The following is a 24,132-nucleotide window of genomic DNA, read 5'->3' as shown; positions in this document are numbered from 1 at the left end:
CTTTAAAGTTTATTTATTTGAGAGAGGGAGAGAGCATGTATGTACAAGCAGGGGAGTGGCAGAGAGAGAGGGAGAGAGAATTCAAAGCAGGGTCCCACTTTCAGTGCAGAGGTCCGGTGGGGCTTGATCTCACAAACCATGATATAATGACCTGAGTCAAAATCAAGAGTTGGACACTTAAATGACTCAGCCACTTAACCAGTCTGGTGTCCCTCCAGCTTACTCTTTATTTTACTTAAAAAGTACCAGAGTGATCCATATATTGATAAAAACACTTAAAGCATTTCTACTTGTGGTTAAATTAATTCATATTATGCATGTGCCTCTGGCATTATCAGATAAAATCAAGAGGTGATGAAGTTTCTTGGTTTTTCAGAAGACTCTTCTTTTTTAAATTAAAAAAACTTTTTTTTAGTGTTTTTTTTTAAATTTATTTTTGCTAGACAGAGAGAGACAACGTGAGCAGGGGAGGGTCAGAGAGAGAGGGAGACACAGAATCTGAAGCAGCCTCTAGGCTCTGAGCTAGCTGTCAGCACAAAGCCCGACGTGGGGCTCGAACCCACAAACCATGAGATCATGACCTGAGCTGAAGTCGGAAGCTTAACTGACTGAGCCACCCAGGTGCCCCCGAAGACTCTTCTAAAATAGCATGTATGCATATACAGCAAAAGTTCCATGTAAGTGCTAGCAGGTCCTTAAATGTTTGTTAAATTCCATCTTATGGAATAGTTCAAAAAATGTTCAAATTGTTTGATGCCTTCCTATATCCCAAAGAGCACTTTCAGACTGCGGACTTGATCTAATTTTGGTGAGAAGTTGATGAGAATGGACAGATTTCTTCTAAAGTCACACAGCAGAGCTCTCACAAATCCTGGCAACCTTTGCTTGGGGCCAAAAATGATTTGGCAACTGCTTTTCTTAGTGTATAATTTTGTTGCTGTAGATTTCTACAACTATGTAATGGGATTTCTGACAGGCAAGATATGCTGTCACAAGGGCTCTGGCCACACATACAAACAATGCTGTGTGGTGAGAAGGACTGGAAGAAACGCAGTTATTACAGACTTTCTCCTGAAGTGCTCCACACCTGTGTCCGGCACCCCTCCTTCGTTCAGTCAGGCACCTAGGACTGCTTGGACTCCCAGCTCTCTCCTGTCTGTGCACCTCTCTCCAGCTCTATTGTACCTGCTCAGTCAATGCTAGGATGAGCTCTTGCTTAGACAACTGTCATAAACTCTTGCTCCTATTATTTGTGGGGTACCACATAACTAAGGTGATGTGTTCAAAATTTATAACTCATTATGATCCCCTGCCATTATGTTGTTTAAAATCTTTCAAAGGCTTCCTCTATACAAGCTACACATTCCCACACACCTGGCTCTTCCCCTCTTTGCCCTTGGTGCCTCCAACCACAGAGGCTTGTGTTAACTGTGCTGTGGCCATTCCATCTGTCTTCCAACGCTTTCCCTGGTTATGGTCCCTCCTACCTTCGGCTGTCACTGTTCTCTCTGCCAGAAATACTTTTTCCTCCCCTCTTTGTTAAGCGAATTCAAGTTAACCTCTTAGATCTGTTTCCTTCTTCAAGGAAGACTTAATATTCTTGAAATAAAGACCTATAATATGCCTCACAGCCTTTTGCACTCTAGAATTTTACCTATTTTAGACTGCTTGGTTACTGTATCTCCTATAGGACTGTGAGTTCCAGTAGGGTAACCAAATCTGGTTTTGCTTATCAATGTATCTGACACATAGCTGGAGATCAAAATTTTTTGCTGACTGATTGAATTAATAAGTAAATGAAATAAGTCTATGATCTGGCTTGTGTCAAATGAATATAATGCTATTGGGAATACTGGCCTACTGAATTGGTAAGAAAGGCTTCTTCAGTAAAAGTTTTGTTTATAGAGTAGTGTCTTCATGTTCTTAAGAGAGTTGCTTATGTCTCTCAGGGAAAATATGAAGGTTTAAGAGGCAGAATAGAGAGAGCTTGGGGTAAACCACAATTCATGTTAAGTGTCATGCTTTGGAGAAACTTTCTCACCCCAGAAATGCCAAATGAAGTCTTTGCACCATAGCTTGCTCAACTACATCTTGTCTAAACTTGCCCTTTGGAGCCACAAATTAAAGGTAAGTTCTGGTGGATATGCCCTGATTTCTAAGGAAACAGTATATTTACCTACCTGGGCAAAGGCCTAAACCCGAGTTATCAAAATAGCGAACTGGTCGAGGTGTTGGTAAAGACTTTGATCGGCTATCAAAAAATGAAGACTTTGGCGATTCCCTTGGCACAGGATCTTGTAAATTCCGTTCCTTGCATTGAGAAGGCGTATGTGGCTTCTTTTTGGAAGTTGTTCTAGTCATTTTAGGAGACTGTGGAGAATTCTCACAAGTCACTTCTTTGTGAGCCTCTTTTTTAAGGATTCTCTCCTTCCATGTTTTGACCTCATTAGAAAGATGATAATTATTGCTTGAATGTAGGAGAAAAAAAAAGAGACTGTAAGTCTGTTGAATTCCTGAAATTTATTCACACTTACATCAAAAAAGTTCTTAAACTCTGGTAAAATATATATAACACATAATTTACCATTTTGTCTTTTCTTAAGTTTTAGTTCCAGTATAGTTAACAGTGTTATATTAGTTTCAGGTGTACAAAATAGTGATTTGACACTTCCATACAAAACCCGGTGCTCCTCCAACAAGTGTCCTCTTAAGTCCCATCACCCATCTCACCCATCTCTGCCCCCCCCCCGCCGCCCGTCTCTGGTAACTATCCGTTTGTTCTCTACAGTTAAGAGTCAGCTTCTTGGTTTTTCTCTCTCTCTTTTTTCCTCCTTTGCCTGTTTGTTATAATTTGCCATTTTATTATACTTATATTTTAATTTCCACCTAATGCTTCCTGTTTGGATTATTTTCACAGTTCAGAAAACGAAATGGGGTCATATTAAATGAACAATTGTAATCATGGAGTCCTGAAAAGAAAGCTTAGAATATGATGTTAGGTTTTCAAAGGAATCAGTGAGATCATCTAGAGTGGTTTACCTATTGATACCTTGCAGGAATAACTTGACAAATTAGTCCTCTGGATAGACGAATCTTTAATGTACCTTTGTTATTTTAAAAGAAATACTACACCATGCTTCTGAATTAGTAATAGTCTTTAAAAAAATTTTTTTTTAAAAATTTTTGAGAGACAGAGAGATAGCATGAACAGGGGAGGGTCAGAAAGAGAGGGAGACACAGAAACTGAAGCAGGCTCCAGGCTCTGAGCTAGCTGTCAGCACAAAGCCCAACGTGGGGTTTGAACCCATGAACCATGAGAGAATGACCTGAGTCGAAGCCAGACGCTTAACCGACTGAGCCACCCAGGCGCCCCAAGGATTAGTTACAGTCTTGCATGTTGCAGGAAATGCCATCAGCATTTATCCAGTTCCTGCAGAGAGAAGCTTGGGGACCAATCCCAGGGGCCCTGCTCTCTTTTATTTGGTCTTCTAGGTCTGTGGACACAACCTCCGACCTAATCTCTCAAATTTATTTCCTTTATTTATCCTAATTTGCACCATCCTAGTCCATGCCAAAATTATCTTTTGCCTGGACTATATCAAACAGATCCCTAAATTGGGTTTTCCTATTTGCTCTAGAGCCAGAGATGCTGTCTGATCTCATCAGGCCCTGGCTCAAACTCCTCCACTGCAGGTCACTTTCTCATTATAATGCAGATTATCACCCAAGCCACCTCAGAGTGATCCAAACACATCTGTGCAACCTAGACCAGTGACCTCGGGCATCTCTTCCTGCACCTCACTCTGTTGCATTCTCTACACCCCGGCCACACTGGGTGTCTTTCAGTTCCACCAAAAGGTTACTCTTTCTGACTGAAGGCCTGTGGTTGTGCTGGCCCCTGCCTAGAAGGCTTACCTGTCTCACCTTTCATCTGGCCTAACTTCTATCCTTTTCTATAACTGTTCTTCTGTCACTTTCTTCGCCATCTTCCTTCCCCACACCTAGATACTTGTGGTTTTTTTGTTGCTGTTTAATCGCACTCATTGCAAAAAATTAGTTGTTTGTATAGTTATTTGTTTACTGCCTATTTTTCTCCTATTGTATCATTATTAAAGTGGTTGGCACAAAATTATAATCTTTGATAGAAGCCAAATAATTAAATCGTTAGAACTGTTTATGAAGTAAAAGCAAATATGCTACAATAATAGACTTAAGTGCTCCTTTGACTTGTGGTACAAAATTTGTGGTATATTTGAGCTGCCCCTCAAAGGTCTCTGTTTACTTCCTGCTTCTGGGCTTCATTAAAAATAGGTCAATTGATAGATAGCAAATATCTGGAATGATGGTACCATAGTCTTATTCCTCTGAAAAGATATATATTACAAAAATGCTCATTCGAAGGGACACATGCACCCCAATGTTTTAGTAGCACTGTCAGGAATAGCCAAATTATGAAAGAGCCCAATGCCTGGTGAATGGATATAGAAGATGTGGTATGTATACACATACACAGTGGAATATTGCTTGGTGATCAAAAAGAATGAAATCTTGCCATTTGCAACAACGTGGCTGGAACTAGAGTGTGTTATGTATGCTAAGTGAAATAAGTCAGTCAGAGAAGAAGAAATATCATAGGATTTCACTCATGTGGAATTGAAGAAACACAATAGATGAACATAGGGGAAGGGAAGGAAAAATAAGATAAAAACAGAGAGTGGAGGCAAGCCATAAGAGATTCTTAAATAAAGAGAACAAACTGTGGGTGATGGAGGCGTGTTAGGTGGGCGGATGGGCTAAGTGGGTGATGGGCATTAAGGAGGGCACTTGTAGGCATGCGCATTGGATGATGCATGTAAGTGAAGAATCACTAAATTCTACTCTTGAAAACATTATTACACTATCTGTTAACTAACTTGGATTTAAATTAAATAAAAACAGGCATTTATTATATATACTCTAAAAATGACTTTTCCCACGTGTGAAGGTTGCCAATTGCAAAAAATATATATGCATGTCTATATGCCATTCTCCCCACATGTAATACCCAGAAGCATAATTTCAATATCATGTAAGCAGATCTTACCTTAATAGCTCATTCTTTTGCTTTATTAGCTGTTCATTTTGCTGCTTTAACTTAGAGATTTCCTTTTCTAGCCTCATATATTCACTTTTTAAAATAAGGGCTTTTGTGCTTTGTATGATGCCGCTGCCACCTCCACAGGTTAAGGGTTTGTTCGACGGCTGAGAGTCCGTACATTCTGATACAACTGTGAGGGAGGGAGACACACAAAGAGGTGGTAATTTTAACTATCGCCAAAGTTCAAAACAAAGGGAATGTTACGGAGAGCAGTGAGTCACTGTAAAATCCAGACCTCTCAGTCATCATCTCCCTAGACGCCACCCTGCCTGCCTTCCTCCTTCTACCTCGCCTCCTGTGCCTCTGTGAGCAGCACTTGTAATGGTCTCTAGAGGCCTCCTGCTTCTCTCCAATCCACCAAGTCCACTCCCACCACAGTACTCTCTGGACGCCTGCACCACGAGGGCAGTGCATGTGGCGCTTCACTCTCTCCTCTACGTCAGGGCTTCTTACAACACAGAATGTGTGTGTGTGCGGGCCCACCGCCAGGTGCGCAGTGTACTGGAAGTTCTTGACACGTATGTGTGAACGGAATAAACCTCAGAATGATACTAAAGCCTATATTACTAAGTATTCTACACTATGTGCGTGAAAGTAGTGTAAGGGGTTGTTTTGTAAATTTCAGGTAAAACTGCATAAAAATGTGAGGTGTTTATCTTGTAGAAAAAACCACTGCGTAACTGACAACTTATAAGAGTGTATATGGACATGATACTTAATGTCCACTTTCTTTTGAATTACTCTGGATTCAGATACAATATGTACTGAAAGTCACAAATCGAGTGTCTTTATCCTGATCCTTCGGTAACAACAAAGCATGTTCATGTCTTCTTTTAACCCTTAAAATTTTCGAGGTAGGGGTGCAATTATCCTGCAAGAGCCCTTAGAGAAGTTCAGTCTACATATGTACTAGACAAAATCTTTAACACTATTTCATTTTTTAAAACATTTTTTAATGACTGGATAATAATGCACACAAGTATTACCTTATGTTTGTTTGACATTTATAATTTTCCGTGTGCATTCACACGTAACTTTCAGTTTGATCCTTACAATAAGTATAAAGTATATGTGTAAGCTATTAGGACAGGTATTGTTGTCCCCATGATTTCACAGGGCCATGAGGTGAGGGTGACCTGCCCTGAGTTCAGTGTTTACTACACAGAATTGTCCCAAGTGCTGTTCAACTTCCTCTCTTTTCAAATGAAACACAAGAGATAAAAATATGGAGAAAGGTATACGTTGAGGAAATCATATGAAAAATTTGATCAGTAGATTTGAAGACTGTGTCTAAGAACAATTTCAAAGAGCTTGCACAATTTTAAAGAGTTTGCAAATAAGCATCAACTCTGTATTTTTAGTACTAAGAACAAATAGGATATTATTTCCCTCTTTCTACTATTCTTCCTAATAATGGTTGCATTTTTACTGTGCATATGGTTAAAATTTATTAAGATGTGAATGTTTTCACTACTATGTAAAGATCTGATAATGAAAAGGTAAAATTCATATTTTTAAAGAATCTATAATGGACAAACAGTAGAAATTATAGGAAACTTAGGAGATGTCACAGGGTAAATAATGATCCCAGTAAGTTTGTTTCAAAAACAGTTCTTTCTAAATTAGTGATTAACATGTTTATTCTTGACTGTCACATATATGATAGTATTCAAAATGTCTAAGTGTATTGAGAAGTAAAATAGAAAGTTCTGGAAATACCAGCATTTTCTACTTACTTGAGGTATCTTGTGCCTGTTGATTTCTTCTAAGATTTTCTCTCAATACCCTTATAACTTCTTTTTGATATTCTACAGTGGTTTTTGTAGAAGTAATTCTAAGAAGAACAATAATGGAAATATGTAAAAGCCTAGCAACTACTTTTTAATGGAAGAATAAACAGAACTGCTGTCAAGAATTTTCTAATAAGATATATCACACTGACATAAAACCCCTAAGTAGTTGCAGATACCTGCCTGCTATCAAGTGTTTTATAGGCATAACACCATCAAATTGGAAGCATTCTGTTTGGTTGCGGGAGTAATTTTTTTAAACAATTCTTCTTAAATTTCTGGAAGCCCAATGGCTATTAACCGGATATAACAATGACCAGAGCATGAAAGTGGAAAAAAACTTCTACCTATTTCTATATTGTCAGGGAAGCAAATCCTAGCTGCAGCTCCTGGCAAATGTGCTAGTCAAAGGTCAAATTCTGCTCACTGTTCCCCAGTAGAAAGTGATATTTGAAGAACTGTTGCCTTAAGCATTAATAAGCAGTGATAAATCATGAGACTTTCTATCTTTAGAGACTCTGAAAGCTACCTGCTGATCTTATTTTATAAGTAAGATTGCTTTTTTATAATGAAGAACTTGATAGATGTAAGTTTCACTAAAACCAATAGCCTTATCAATGGAAGGCTAGTAAGGATACAAAAAGCTTCAGAGTGCTACTTTTTGGGCAATTCACTATCCTTGTTAAATATTTACAGGAAGAACAAAAAGCATTAGGAGCCAGCAGGAATCTTAAGAAATCCTCTAATGCAAACTTATTCTTTTACTGATTATGGATATAAAGCCTAGAGAGATTAAACGCTATGTAAGGTGATATAATAATGTGGCAATATCATATTTCTAATTCAGTATCTCTGACTCTGTTTAATGTTCTTTCATTATGCCACATCATAAAGCATTTTAGGCATGCCATTATGTACAGTAGTATACATAAATAAATAAAAAGAGGTTATGCTTTTGGGTACTAGGTACCATAATTTAAAAGGAAATACAACCTTTACACAAAATACAACAGGAAGAACAAATTAAATTAAAAGAACCAACGGAAACCTTAGTCGAACCGCTAGACACACATACAGGTTCTTAACATTCATATTCAAGCATAAGAAGCCATTTTTAAGCTGTTTATATACGACTGAGCAAGAAGCTCAGTAAAGCCATATTGGGTTTGTAATTGGCCAGAACTATGCATATTTTAAAAAACTTTGGATATGTAATCAGAATTTAACAAGTTTAAAATCTGTGGATGTGGATATTTATTTTAGAAAGCAATAACAATATTTCCATATATTTAAAAAAGTTATCCAATGCAAACAAATTTATATGCTTTAGAAACTTAAGCTATTAAAGTCATGTTCAATTAAAGCAAAGACATACTCTTTTTCAAACTCTTTGGCAGTTTTCATCTTCTCTAGGTCTATTTTCACCAGCTTTGTTTTGAGATCTTCAATTTCTTCTTTGTAGGGCTTAGCTCCTAAAGCAACTTTGTCCTAATTTTTTTAGAGAAAAGAAAAATAAAATAATTTCAGAGTAGTTTTAAAGAGTTGTTATAACTACCTTGATTTGGTAGGAACATTTTAAAACAGCAAACTTCAAATATATGAAAAGTAGGAAAAGGCACAAAATTTAATTCTGAAATGAACAAGTAGATATTTGATGTGAAGTATATTTGAAACTCCTGGAAGCTAATATGTAATATGACTTTCATTTCTTAAAACACATTTTTTTCCAATTAAGAATGATATGTACTTCAATAAAATGCAACAAATGTTGAGAATAATGGACAGGGGAGACAGGAAGGGTAAATCAGGAAAATGAAACAAAAAGATGCCAGAATGCCAATACAAACATCAAGTTAGAACTGAATCAAAGCACAAGTAGTATAAAGTGTTGGGATATTGTGTACTCAAGTATGGTTCAATCCAGTGCTATAAACATGTTTACTTCCCATTCACAGAAAAAAAATCAGACATAAATACATACTTATACATATTTAAATCTTTTTTTTAACAAATAGATTTTTATATTTTAGAGCAACTTTAGGTTTATAGAAAAACTGAGCAGAGAGTACAGAATTCCCATATGCCCTTGTCATACTCCATCTCCCTCCCCACCCTGCTCATTTCCCTGATTATTGATATCACATATTAATGTGCTATATTTGTTACAAATGATGAGCCAGTATGGATACATTTTAGGTTGCATTAGGGTTTTTATTCATACTGTACATTCTATGGGTTTGGACAAATGTATAATGGCACATGCCATTACTATATCATACAGAATGCCTTCACTGCCCTAAAAATCCCGTGTTTCACCTATTCACCGTTCCCTCCCTTACCCTTTCTGGACCACTGGCAATCACTGATCTTTTTACTGTCTCCCGGTTTTGCCTTTTCCAGAATGTCATATAGTTGGAATCATTATGTATGTAAGTCTTTTCAGATTGGCTTCTAATTTTTTTAAATGTTTTTATTCACTTTTGAGAGACAGAGCACAAGTGAGGGAGGAGCAGAGAGAGAGGGAGACACAGGAGCTGAAGCAGTCTCCAGGCTCTGAGCTGTCCATAGAGACTGATGCGGGTCTTGAACTCATGAGCCATGAAATCATGACCTGAGACAAAGATGGACACTTAACCAACTGAGCCACCCAGGCGCCCCAGATTGGCTTCTTTTGATTAGCAGTGTGCATTTAAGGTTTGTCTTCATCTTTCTGTGGCTTGTTAGCTCATTTCTTATTATTGCTGAATAAATCACTTTTTATCACTGTACCACAGCAATACGATGGAGAAATACATATTGAATAAAAAGTAAACCCCATATAAATAGGGACCAAGAGAGCTCTCTTTATTCCTCTAGGCTTTCTCATCCCAACCCCTATAGAAACACTCACATGCGCACAATGGCTAGCAAAGACTAAAAAGATGCAAAATGACAGATGCTCAGCTTAAGGAGGCTGATGACTGGATAAGATAAGCCCATTCTTGGAGAAGCCCACTGCTGGCTCAGTCACAGCACCAGTTCCATCCCCACCTTCTGAGTCAGATACTCATATCAGGGACTCCCTGAGCACGTGGCTGGCTGAAGTGTTGTCAGTTTTTTAGGAAGCTGCCAAACACTCTTCCAAACTGGCTGTCCCATTTGCAGTCCTTCAAGCAATGAATGAGAGTTTCTATTCCTCTGGTTCCTCACCAGCATTTTGTGTGATATTTTGGATTTTGGCCATCATGGCATTCTGAGATATCATAGGTGTTGTAGTGGTATTTTGCTTTAATTTGCAATTCTCTAATGACATGATGCTAAGAATCTTTTCATATGCTTATTTGTCCCATGTGTATCTTCTTAGTACGGTGTCTGTTTAGATCTATTGCCTATTTTTTAATCACATTGTTTTTATCATGGACTTTTAAGAGCTCATTCATTGTGGACAACAGTTCTTTTTTTAAAAATTAAAAAATTTTTTAATTTATTTTTGAGAGACAGAGAGACAGAGCAAGCAGGAAAGGGTCAGAGAGAGAGGGAGATATAGAATCCGAAGACAGGCTCCAGGCTCTGAGCTAGCTGTCAGCACAGAGCCCAATGTGGGGCTCGAACCCACAAACCCTGAGATCATGACTTGAGCTGAGGTCGGATGCTTAACCGAGTGAGCCACCCATGCGCCCCAACAGTTCTTTATCAGATATGTGTTTTGCAAAAATTTTTTCTTTCAGTCTGTAACTTGTCTTTTAATTTTCTTAACTGTCCTTCACAGAACAGATATTTTTCATTTAAATGGAGTCCAACTCATCAGTTCTTTCTTTCATGGATCATGCTTTTGGTGTTGTATCTAAGATAAAGTCACTACCAAACCCATGGTCATCTAGATCTTCTATCTTCTCTTCTGGGGGTCTTCTAGTTTTGTGTTTTACATTTAGATTGTTGATCAATTGAGTTAATTTTTGTGGCTGATACAGGGTCTCTGTCAAGATTTGTGTTTTGGCTTGTGGAGGTCCAGTTGCTCCGGCGTCACTAGCTGCTGAGAACACCCTTGTCTCCTGAACTGCCCTTGTTCTGCCTGGGGTCAGCCGACTGCATTGCTGTGGGTCTACTTCTAAGTCTCTATTCTCTTCCATTGATCTACCTGTCTATATACTGTTTGAAAAGTTCAAAGAACTCTAAAGAAATGTATCCACTTAGGACACTACAAAGAAAGTTTCAATATATGCTAGAAATGCAGAGATTACTGTTTTTTGCCACAGTTTAATGAAATATATTAGTCATGTATAACATCATTTAAAACATTCTTATGTAAGAGAAATCAAAACTGAAAATACTGAATTAGAAATGAAAGAAAACAGAATTCCATGTTTCAAACATATGGTGTGTGACCAAGGCTGTGCTCAAGAAATACTGAGTCTTAAATAGTTTCACTAATCAGCTGAAGAAACTGAAAACATAAATTTGTTAACAGCATCTATTTGTCATCTGCATTTTAGATGGATTAAGTTAAGAAAGTTTCCTGGCTCTACCCGAGAAAGAACTCCTTTGAAATTCTGATTTGAATTACATGAATTTTAGGAATTAACTTGGGAACAACTTAGGCTTGTACAGTATTAAAATGGTGTGTTTCTTGTAAAGCACACTTTCTATATTTCTTTTTAAAGTTCTCTTGTTCTTTTCTTATATGTTCTCCTCATTTTTTGTTAAGGTTCAAGCATTGTATTTTAGATTTTGTGGCCATTATAAATAAGAGCTTTTTTCTCCAGGGGCGCCTGGGTGGCTCAGGTCACGACTTTGAGTCTGAGCCCCACATCGGGCTCTATGCTGGCAGCTCAGAGCCTGGAGCCTGCTTCAGATTCTGTCTTCCTATCTCTCTCTGCCCCTCCCCTACGTGTGCTCTGTCTCTGTCTCTATCTCTCTCAAAAACAAATAAACATTAAAAATAAAAGATCTTTTTCTCCCGTAATGCAGGATGTCCCTAAAGTTTTAATGCAGTATAAATATTTAATAAATTCACTGCTACTTCATTAAACAATTTGTAATGATACAACAGAGGAAATGTATCAAGATTTAAACAAAATTTTAATGATTCATTTGTTCAAATTACTTTCTTCTCTATTCAATTAATAAACCCTACATTATATTGGACAGCTATATCCAAGATGTTTGCAAACAGTGATGACTAGGTTAAAAGTTTTTTCTTATGTCAAGTCCTTAGTTAGATACATGTTGCATTTTATAGACTGCTTATATCCTTCCAGCGGTCTGGGCCAAAAACTCTGGCATAGTGTCTTGACTTTGAGAGGAAGGGATGTGTGCCGTGTCTGGGCCAAAGCCTTCTTTAAGAATAGAGGTTTTAAGATAAATTTTAGTTTTTCCATCTGTCCCTTTCCTGTGAGCGGGAGCCCAAACTGCTTACAACCTGGCTTTACCCATGCAGGTGAGAACAGGACCCACGGGGCGGTGGAGGAACAGGGTGGGAGAGAAGGCGGCCCGAGTGGTCGTGCAGAACGGAGCCTCCTGCCAACCTGGAGCCCAGAGCTCTCTCTCGTCCGAGTCGTTATAGTCTGCTTCCCTTTGTTGTAGCAGCCGGAGCGTCCCATTGACAAACATCCCCTCTTGGATTCAATTTTCAAAGGGCAAACTTTAAAATTAAGTCAGACCATTATATCCATTTGCCAAAGTCCTGGTGATTTCTCAGCTCACTCAAAATAAAAACTGGAGTTCTTACCATAAGCTGTGAGAGCCCTTATGATTGGGCTGTGCTGCTTCTCACCTTATTTCCCACCTCTACGCCCTTGCTCATTCTGCTCAGGGGACACCGGCTTTCTTGTTTCTTAAACATGGCTAGGCTTTCTGAGAGTTCCTTTGCCTACAAGGCCCTTATGCTACCACATAGCTCACTCATCCCTTCAAGTCCCCTCAATGGTGTGGCTTTCCTCAGCTCCCCTTTACAAGATAAGAGTTTTCCCTCCCACTCCCACTTTGACCCGGCACCCCTACACCTCTGTGTAGCTTAATTTTTTCCCATTGCACTTTTTGCCACTTGACACACATATATACTTGCTTATTTTCTGTCTTCCTGAACAAGAATGGAAGCTGCTAGAAGGACGAGAGGGACTTGTATTTCTTTCCACTGCTGTACATGTGACATCTAGAGCAATGACCAACATACAGCAGACTCAACAAATATTTCTTGTTTGAATAAAAATGTGATTTGAAATATTAAATAATTATCTTAAAAAATTGTAAGGACTTACAATTGATTTTCTTGGTTTTTAGTTTTACATTAAACAATATGAGATTGTTTTCTATTGCCTCTCTGATGTCTTATTGAATGAGCTAGAACTTTCAGAAAAATATTTATATGCCTTTAAAAAAGAATTTTTCTAGGAATACAAAAATAATCTTTATTTTGCATGAAAATATATTCCTACATTTCATTTCTAAGTTTCCACTTGCTTATTTATCTATTTATTTTGAAAAATAGAGAGAGGCACAGAGAGAGAGGGACAGAAGATCCAAAGTGGGCTTCATAGTGACAGCAGAAAGCCTGATGTGGGGATTGAACTCGAGAACTGTGAGATCATGACCTGAGCCGAAGTTGAATGCTTAACCGACTGAGCCACTGAGGTGCCCCTCCACTTTCTTAAAGCTTGAGTACTGAACTTCATACATACATAGGTAACAGGAAGTTCAAGTAAAAGATTAACTGCCAAATACAACAGTAAAAGAAAAAAAAACCCCTTTTATTGTAAAATGTGTTTGTTAAGTTACCTGAAGTACTTGCACCATTTCTTCGGTCTTTTCAAGGCATTTATTTGATTCATCAACTTGAGCTTGAAGTTTTGCTACTAGGTCCTTAGTTATCTCAAGTTCTTTCTGCAGCTTTATAATCTTGCTTTCCTTGCGCATAGCACTTTCTTTAGCTTCACGCAGTGAAGTTTCCAACTCCTGAATTTTCTGTGAGAAAAAGCACAAATAAAGAAGGTGTGCCATGAAAGCAAAATCATAGAATATAGGTTTAAGATAAAGATGACCATATACAGGTATTAATTTTTCAGATTGCATTAAGAAAGGATAGAAGAGAAACCAAATGTCACTCAGTTTACACCTGTATTATTTTTTTTATTTAGAAGTTGATGATTTTTGGAATTAAAATGGCCCAAATTTTATATTACAAGGTTTAGTGTTTATCTTATTTACTGGTTAGTACAGTGCTAAGCATATTAAAAAGGCACTCAAATTTTAAATTAATACCACTTAAAGAAAGTACATCTGTTAACTGACTCTTTAAATAATGCATGTAATATAGCTTTCCCTTTATTTTTGTTACATGGTTTTTAAATTAAAAAATACAAGTATGTGGAAAAATTCAAAGGCATATAATGCAGGGGAAGGTTTTTCATCTCAGAACCCCAGGTGACCTGGAAGCAATGACTACTAACCTCTTTCAAGTGTATCCTTCCAGAAAATTTCCATGCCTATTTAAGTGTTTGTGAGTATACAGTTACAAAAACAGTCAGAGTATGAATATACAGTTGTTTTTTTTAAACATTTATTTATTTTTGAGAGAGAGAAAAAGAGAGAGAGAGCAAGTCGGGGAGGGGCAGAGAGAGAGAGGTAGAGAGAGCTAACCCCAAGCAGGCTCCTTGCTGTCAGTGGAGAGCCCGATTCAGGGCTAGAGTCCATGAACCAAGAGAGATCATGACCTGAGCCCAAATCGAGAGCTCGACATTTAACGACTGAGCCATCCCAGCGCCCCAGTTCTGTTTCTTTTTAACTCGACAATATATTTTCCAGATCTTTCCATTAACAACACATAGAGATCTCTCCACATTTTTGTTTTCATGGATACATGCATTCTGTTTCACAGAGGTACTGTAAATTACTTAACCCATCAGCCGCTAATGAACATCTAGGTTATTTCCAGTTTTTTGCAAGTACAAAAGTACCTGAATTTAAACACCTGAATTTGTTCATATTTATAAGATTATTCACCTACACACACATGCAGCTTTTCCTAGAAAATGTCTGTTTGTTTCTGGCCCATCTACAATTTATTTTTGTTTAAATGAGTGAGGTAGGAATCAGATTTATTTTTTCCCAGGCGACTAGCTGTCTGGAGTCAAACATGCAATAGACCCTCTGTTCCCCACTGAGTTGGCAGTCACCATTTTCACACACTGAGTTCTCACCCTTACCTGGGTGTACCGCTGAACGCTCTACTCTGTTCCACTGCTCCGTGTGCCTATTTGTATATCAGCACCAAACTGCTCTATGCTACTCTAACATGGCATAGTTACCAAACTAATAGTATATAATTTACTATCAGATGGGGTATTTCCTGGGGTCATTGAAGATGGAATTTTCTTCTGCTTCTTTATTGCTTTAGTTGATGGGTTTCATATTTTGGCTATTTTTGTCTCCACCACCTGACTGAGGTCTGTAGTGATTAGTAAATTGATAAACCGTACAAGTGATCTTCTAGTTTCCACTGGTAATTGATTATTAAACTAGTGGTTGACATTTTATTCTAAGTATTGATTTTGGTCAAGATGATAAATTATAATTTACTCTTAGGTTCTTCATTAAGTCATTTTATGTGCTAACAAAATAAAATAGCATGTTTGCTTCACAGATTCCCAAGTAAGGCTAGGTAATACAAAATTGAATCATTCAAAATATTTTTAAATGCTTATTCATTTTTGAGAGAGAGATAGAGCATGAGCAGGGGAGGGACAGAGAGACACAGGGAGACACAGAATCTGAAGCAGGCTCCAGGCTTTGAGCTGTCAGTACAGAGCCCAGCGTGGGGCTCGAACCCAAGCTGTGAAATCATGACCTGAGCCAAAGTTAGATGCCTAACCGACCAAGCCACCCAGGTGCCCCTATAAACTGATTCTTGGATACAGGTTAATCTGCAGAAGATGTTCATTATATTTTTAGCCTTTTCCATTTTAATTTTGATATAACAATATTAAAGACTTTGATGATAATTAGAGAAAAGCTAAATTGCACTTGCCCTCTAAACTAGTTCTATATACAGACACAGATTATAGTTTAAGGATCAGGTCTGGATCTCACAGTTTGTGAGTTCGAGCCCTGCATCGGGCTCTATGCTGACGGTGTGAAGCTGCTTGGGATTCTCTCTCTGCCTCCCTCTTCTCTCTCTCTGCCTCTCCCCTGTTCATGATCTCTCTTCCTCTCTCAAAATAAATAAACTTAAAAAAAAGTTACACAATTGAAGAAATTTGTAATGTGCAGTAATAGCATCTGAGGAGGTGTATGTATCCCTTAATCAAATTAAGCTATGAATTACTTCTGCTTTATAATTCAAAGGGAAGATCTCATGTAATATATAGTTCTGTAGTTATTTGAGTGATACCCACAATAAAACTATATTTAAAAAATACCCTATGGGGCACCTGGGTGGCTCAGTCAGTTGAGCATCCGACTTCAGGAGAGGTCATGATCTCACGGTTCATGAGTTTGAGCCTCGCATTGGGATCACTGCTGTCAGTGCATAGCTTGCTTCTGATTCCCTGTCCCTCTGCCCGTCCCCTGCTCATTTTCTTTCTCTCGCTCTCAAAAATTAATAAAAATAAAAAAAAAAAACAAGCCCATGACCTACACAAACATGGCCCACATTTCCTATTATATTAGATACTATAATTTTGCTCTGAAATGTTACATAAAATACATCTTTAACTCTTTGATCAATCTGCAAATTGAAAAATGTTTCATAGGAAATCACATACCTCTCTGGTTATTTGTGTGACTTTTGATGTAACAGGAAGATTCTTATTGTCTTCTGTAACAGGATTAACAAGGACACCAGATGTCAGGGAGATCTTCAAAGTTTGGTAGTTTTTAAACAGTTGTTCATTTTTCTCTTTCACTGATTTCAGGTCATGTTCCCATTCTTTAGTTACAGTAGCGTTTCTTTCTTCAAACTCTGTAGATTCATTCATTATTGCCTATTGAATAGTAAAACACTATTATAACTCTAAAATGAATTACATATCAAAAATACTATGAAAACTATAAGAATTCTAGGACAAAGCATGTATTGAAATTCATTATTTAGGACATTCTAGAACAGTACTTTAAAAGAATGTGAACATTCTTTGTGGTTTGCATCAGTTCCTAATATTTTAGAAGATGCTGGATGTAGATGAGAATAAAAAATAAGGACTAGAGAGGATTCATATTGATTTGCAAGATGGTAAATCTCATTTTATTAGATCAGTGCTAACATTATGGAGAGGAATCTGCAAAACTGTACAGGTTAAAGTTATTATGTGTTATGACATTTATTTTATTTTTAAAACATTTTTAATGTTTATATGTCAGAGAGAGAGAGGGAAAGAGAGAGTGTGCACGCAAGCACGGATGCACAAGTGGGGTGAGGAGGACAAAAGATCTGAAGCGGGCTCTGTGCTGACAGCACAGAACCTGATGCGGGGCTCAAACTCATGAACCATGAGATGATACCCTAAGCCGAAGTCAGCCAACTGTGCTCCTGTATTATGATATTTATAATGTTCTATATATACATTAGCTGACATGTAATAGCAGAGCATGTTCAATAAAGTTAACAGCAATCTATCTTCCTGTTTCATTTCAAATCTCAGTATTTATAGGGGAAATACTTCACTGACTTTTGGTAATTAATCTGAAAATCTTGTATCTCTGTGCAGGAAATAACAGTCATTCAATACCCTCATTAACTCTGAAATTACTCCTGTATTTTTACTTCCTAATTCTTAGGGGATGTAGTTTTTACTTTCACCAAGCATGAATGCCTTATTGGTCTTATCTATAACTTTGTGGCTTTAAGGTACTTTTTTAAAAAAATATAGTTTATTACCAAGTTAGTTTCCATATAACACCCAGTGGTCTTCCCCACACGTGCCCCTCTCCATGACCATCACCCCCCTTTCCCTTTCCCCTCCCTCTCAGCCCTCAGTTTGTTCTCAGCATTCAAAGGTCTCTCATGATTTGCCTCACTCCCTCTTCCCAACTCTTTTCTGTCCCTTTCCCATTCCCATGGTCTCCTGTTAGGTTTCTCCCATTAGACAGAATGGGAAAAGAGAGTGGCAAATGGAATATTGGCTTTAAGGCACTTCTATTGTACTTGGATGCTAACTTAGCTGTGTTCCTGCTGGCACCCTGGACTCTCGGGGGTTCTAGACTACTGGCCTCACACCATACAAAACTATCAATTCCTATTCTCAGGGTGCTGGAGGGAGCCACCTATCTATGCTTATCCACACAGTAGGAATTCCTGCTTTCTACTCCCAACTGGGTCCTCAATATTACAAGAAAAAACACTGACTTACATGGGAATTATCTTAAGCCAAATATTGGTTTTATGTTTTTCCCTGTTGATTGTGGACTCTTTCCCCCCCCGTCCCCCCCAAATATCTCATTTACTATTCTGCTGGCTTGAGGTATTTAACAAACAGGAATGACTCTCCACAGGAAAACATTTATTGAAAATATTATCTAAATTTCAGTGCAATTTAAGTATAGTTTCCAGATGAAATTAAAGTGTCAAAAAAAGAGCTGCCCAAACATATGAAATATAAGATCTATCTTGGAAGCTATGACACTAATCCACCTCCCCTTGCTCCAGATGCATGCACACAAGCAACTTTCTGATGACTGCATATTTTACCAGGTATAGAGGTAGAATATCTTCAGAGAGCAGAATGAGTATCCTTATCAGTGGAAAATACAACAAGTAAACAAAAATGATCTTCAGCAATGTTCGTCCTTGTGAACCTATACACTGGAGCCAGTCACCTCGGGAACTGATGCAAACCACATCTCTGAACCTCTGAGGGAAAGACTCAGTGCACCCGGTGCTGATACCACCAAGAGGGAAAGCAAATCAGGCCTCTGTTGAGACGCTGGCCAGGCTTGTCTCTGGCAGGACCACAGCTGCCGCCTGTAGCCCTCAAACAGGCTCAAGCCTTGCCCTCTCTGAGCCTACTGGGGGAAAAGGCCCAATTCCTACAGAAGCAGTGAGAACTGAGAAAGGAAAGAGGATTCAAGATACGTAAGTGGAAACGGATTATTACATCTCAAGATTTTATCCTCTTTTTTTTTTAAGTTTATTTATTTTGAGAGAGAGAACACGTATAAGCTGGTTAGGAACAGAGAGAGTGGGGAGAGAGAATCCCAAGCAGGCTCTGTGCCACAGAGCCCAAGGCGGGACTCGAACTCACAAATTATGAGGTTATGACCTAAGTGAACCCAAGAGTTGGATGCCTAACCTACTAAGCCTCCCAGGCCTCCTAATTTCAATTTCTTTACAAGTATAAGTTGATTGTCTTTAATTATCTTAAAAAAGTATACATAACATGTAAGAGGAAGAACATGTCTTACACAATTTTCTTCAAATAAAAAAAGTATATACAGGGGCGCCTGGGCGGCTCAGTCGGTTAGGCCTCTGGCTTTGGCTCAGATCAGATCTCACGTTCGTGGGTTCAAGCCCTGCAGCAGGCTCTGTGTTGACAGCTAGCTCAGAGCCTGGAGCCTGCTTCCAGTTCTGTGTCTCCTTCTCTCTCTGCCCCTCCCCCTCTCATGCTCTGTCTCTCTCTGTATCAAAAATAAATAAAACGTTAAAAAAAATTTAAAAAAAAGTATATACAAATAAATTATAGAAAGCATATCTAAGATTAAGTTGCTTTAGTTTTTTTTTAAGAAAGAGATAGAAAAATTAGAGCAAACAAAAAGAATGAGGTAGCACAAAAAAATTTATTACTTACAATTATTTTGTTATTATAGAAGTTATTCACTTGACAAATCCTATCATTTTCTTTCTGGATGCCATTTTTAAGCTTTTCTATATCAAAATGAGTGCTCAGCCATTCTTCCAAAAACTGGGTCATTTCTTTCCTATTACTTAGCACTTGTTGAAATTCAGCCTTTATGTGGTGGAAGTCATTTTCTGAAAGATCTTTGATGATTTCCTATGTGAAAAATAAGTATTTAATCATCTGGACATTAGGAAAGTTTTCATCTATGTATCAAACAGATATCATAAAAAGGGGAAAATACTGAACTTTCATTCTTAATATTTTGAAATAAATATAATTCTAATTTATTCTAACTACATTAGAAATATAATTCTAATTTAAAACTTTACTCTAGTGATTTGAATAATAAAATTTTGGCAGTAGAGGCTATCTAAAAGTAATGTCCATGAATTCTGCCTGTTAGAATTACAAACTGTCAAAACTATCTGTGACTAATCAAAATGCACGAAGTGCTTCTGCATGTAGCTTTCCTGTACACTCAGGCATCACATACATGTTGGGAGTTAGATGCCAGCCTCACGCTGCTGGGAGAGAACAAGGCACTCCATGTAGAGGTGTTGCAGTAACAACGTTCTGACTTCCAGCCACAGATCTAGGTTTAGAAAGCATTTGCCAACTTATTCTGGGGTTCTATGAATTCCCACTTGTTGGCACTAACTCTATTTCCTGTATCTGTGGAGTCCTGGAAAGGGAGGTTAGTCCATTATGTGGCACTCTTTACATCTGGCCACCTGTCACTTGTAACCTATTTTTAATTTCTGAAAATGAAAATGGCTCTAAGCACATGGAAAGGTACCTTCTCTATGTGATATAAGGGCTTAAAATCTAATGAAACCATTTAAATAAGTTATACCTCAATATGTAGATCCATATTCTGGCTCAATTTAAGGTCGGTTAATTCTCTGGATGGCACATCATAATCTTGTTGAAGGTGTTGTATTTTAATTAGCAGTTCATTTTGCTTTTCCACTTCATCAATAAAAACCACTTCAAATTTATTGATGGATTCATGTTGTTCTTCCTTTATCTTTGTTACATGGCTTAACACATACTTGTAGAAAAACATTAACCATATTGGGAAATGAACTTTTTATCACATTTAGAGGAAGTTTTAAACCCTCAAGACTAAGAGGTGGGATTGCATCTCTTGTTTATCTAGATCCTGTGGTAAGTGAGGAAGAAGGAAAGAGTCTCTCTCTATCCCCAGTTTTCTCCCCTCAGTATCTTGGGAGAAGAACTTCCTTCCAGACTTCAAGTTCCTTAATTTGGAAGCCCTACTGGATACATCTCAAAGATATTCCACAATTACCTTAGATTCAATGTTAAAATGTAGCATGATCTCCTTCCCTATAAACTCACCTTTCTCTACCAATCACCCAGGTTTCCCAGCTAGATGCTTGAGATTCATTTTCAACATCCTGTCCTGCCTACCTTGCCTGGTTAACCAGGATGGGTGTGCCAGCCTCCAGATGTACTTTGCACCTGTAGCTAGATGTTTGGCATCATGGCAACAATAATTTGAATGCCATATGTTCTAGGAACCTCCTGGATAAATTCTAGATATCTGATTGCCAGCATTTGTGGAAAAATTTCAGGGCCTGGGACATCTGGGTAGCTCTGTTGGTTGAGCACCCAGCTCTTGATCTTGGGTCAGGTCATGATCTCATGGTTAGTAGGATCAGGCCCTGTGTCAGGCTTGGTGCTAATAGCATGGAGTCTGGTTGGGATTCTCTCTCTCCCTCTCCACCCCTGTTTGTGTGCGCATACTCCCCCTTTCAAAATAAATATAAATTAAAAAAAAAAGGAATATCAGGGCGTAAGAGGCAAGCTACCTAGGAAAGACAAACACCAGCTCCCTCCTTCTCAGTCTTCCATTACTCCTTAACGTCTTATAATCTGGCCCCTTCTCTAACCACTCAACTAATACAGTCAACAAATTGAGGGCATCTCTTCAGTTCATATTCTGACTGTCTGAAGTAACTGACACTCTTGACCTCTTCATCTTTGACATGCTGTCCTTGACTGACTTGAGCAACAGCATTTCTGCTTGATTTTTTTTTTGTTCCTTCCGACCTCAAACCCACATGTTGCTATCTTTTCTGACTCTTGAAAATTTATCTTTTTTAGAGCTCTCTTCTTATCCCAAGGCTCTTATTCTTCTATTATGATTTCTGGGTGACCTTAGTCATATGTGTTATATTATCTAACGCTGTAAGCTGATGAATTCCAAACCTTTATTTTTTTTAAGTTTATTTATTTTGAGACAGAGAGAGGGAGAGCGAGTGAGCATGTGTGAGTAGGGGAGGGGCAGAAAGAGAGGGAGAAAAAGAGAATCCTAAGCAGGCTCTGTGCTGTCAGTGCAGAGACTGATGTGGGGCTCGATCTCATGAACCATGAGATCATGACCTGAGTAGAAATCTAGACTCAGACGCTTAACTACTAGGCTCACAGGGAGAGCTTAAGTTTTGTTGAATGAACAGGTCCTAGATTCATAGTGGATCTTGCGCATACTATTCTGAGACCCACATAACCTTTAATTCAGTAGAAAATACACTAAGTAGCCAATATGCCAACTCCCAAAGTAGGACTTAAATATACTGATGTTAAAACTAATTATAGCAGTATTTACAAAGACATTACTAAAAAAAGTGGTACCTGAAGTTTCTTCATGACTCTGTGGAATTCCATCGAACATCTTTGGTTTGCAGTAAGAAGTTTCTGAATTTGTTTGATTTGTGGATATGGAAGTGAGAGGTTTGCTCTCACTCTAATTGAAAGCTCTTTTTGGGTTTCAACTTCCTTCTCCAAGTCAAGGGATAGTCTATCTAAGCACTCATAATCATTATACATCTCTGAGTATCTCTTCAAAAGGTCCTAAGGAAAATTAGAATTCATTTAGTTTAACAATTCATCCTAATATAACAAAAGTAGTCCTTGACGTAGAATTTTAACAAAAAGAATTTTAGCTTACACTTAATATCATCTTTAATGCAGAAACAAATTAAGACCTTTGTGTTAAAAGGGGAGGGACTCTTATTGCTGATTTTGGATTACAGAAATACTATTTAATTATTGTGAAAATTAAAAAAATTTAAATATAACACAGTAAACCAGAAACAATCTCTATTATCATTTTGATACATTTTCTTTTAGTTCTTTAAGCATTCATGATTTAAATGACCATCTCAAAGTCTGGAGATAAATTTGAGTGAATTCACTCTAGTATATGTTAAATTACATATATAACATATATATATATATATATATTATATTATAGCTCAAGACTGAATGCTGGCTCATGTTCAAAGAAGGCAGCATAAGTTTGCAGGTAAAACAAGTGATTAAGAATTGAACTATTTGCCAGCTTGGTGTAGGCTTTTTACACATTTCTATTTCTCTGCCTTGATTTCATGTCCTGATTCTACCAACCTACTAGCTATGTGACCTTGGGCAACTACTAAACATCCTCTCTAAGCATCAGTTTCTTTGTAAATGGAGCAATAAAAAGTATCTCATGAGGTAAAGCACTGTACCGTGTCTAGCATATGGTAGACACCCAACAAGCCTGGCCTATAAGCTCAGATGACTAGAGGCCAGGCAGGGGACAAAGCGCAGGTGTAAGAACACGGTAGTACAAATTGCTAGTCATATAACAAAAAACATGTTTAATTCAGGGTGCTAAATAACAGAACAAGGGGCTTCTGACAATAATGAGCTTCCTTTTTAATAACTTAAGGAAAAGCTAGCTGTTCATTCATCTCCTGCCTTTGGTCTTAGTGTGAATCATATTACGGTATGCAGCAGCACTGTGCAGTCACTGGTTTGTACTTTTAGGAAATGCATCTTCTATTAGGAATGTGCAAAGTGACGTAGCCAAAAAACACACAGCATCTTTAGGGATCTTGCATTCTAACAGGAAGGATGGCATATCCTGTTGGCTTTTCCCCTCAATGTATATTCAGAACCCAAACATTCCCCACTGCTCCACTGATTCTTCTCTGGGCCGAGCCGCCATCACCTTTGCCTCGATTATTGAAATTTTTCTCTCAAATGCTCTTCCTGCTTCCACTTTATTTCCAACACAACAATCAGAGTCATCCCTCTAAAATATAAGTCAGATCGTGTCTCTCTTGTGGTCAGAACTCTTCAGTAAATCTCCATCTCACTCAGACTGAAACCCAAACATCTTTCAAGGCCCCACAGCCTGCATCTTCCCCGTGAACTCTCTGACCTCATTTCTTATTAACTTTCTCCCTTCTTGATGTACTTAGAACCCACCAGGCAGGCTTTGCCTCAGGAGCGTTTACTTGCTATTCTCTCTTCTTATATTGTTCTTCCCCCAGATAGCTATATGGCCCAATCCTTTCTCTCTTTCGGGTATTTGCTCAGATATCGCCTT

At 38.0% G+C, this 24,132-nt stretch overlaps 1 protein-coding gene across 2 annotated transcripts in view; it reads right to left on the bottom strand.

Annotated features, from left to right (window-relative positions):
• Positions 1 to 24,132, bottom strand: part of CENPE (centromere protein E) — a 77,143-nt gene that overhangs the window by 1,670 nt on the left and 51,341 nt on the right. For both annotated transcript variants that reach the window (XM_029920836.1, XM_029920901.1), the window contains 9 exons: positions 22,389 to 22,607; positions 20,587 to 20,784; positions 19,683 to 19,886; positions 16,665 to 16,883; positions 13,681 to 13,866; positions 8,303 to 8,415; positions 6,874 to 6,971; positions 5,084 to 5,267; positions 2,181 to 2,467 (listed from right to left, as the gene is read on the bottom strand). In XM_029920836.1, coding sequence (XP_029776696.1) covers positions 2,181 to 2,467; positions 5,084 to 5,267; positions 6,874 to 6,971; positions 8,303 to 8,415; positions 13,681 to 13,866; positions 16,665 to 16,883; positions 19,683 to 19,886; positions 20,587 to 20,784; positions 22,389 to 22,607 — 1,708 coding nt within the window. The remainder of the gene's footprint in view (positions 1 to 2,180; positions 2,468 to 5,083; positions 5,268 to 6,873; positions 6,972 to 8,302; positions 8,416 to 13,680; positions 13,867 to 16,664; positions 16,884 to 19,682; positions 19,887 to 20,586; positions 20,785 to 22,388; positions 22,608 to 24,132) is intronic.

The sequence above is a fragment of the Suricata suricatta genome, chromosome 1 (genome assembly GCF_006229205.1).
Source record: "Suricata suricatta isolate VVHF042 chromosome 1, meerkat_22Aug2017_6uvM2_HiC, whole genome shotgun sequence".
NCBI classification, from domain to species: domain Eukaryota; kingdom Metazoa; phylum Chordata; class Mammalia; order Carnivora; family Herpestidae; genus Suricata; species Suricata suricatta.
Note: the sequence above shows the minus strand (reverse complement) of the source record. Positions and strands in the feature narration are given on the sequence as shown.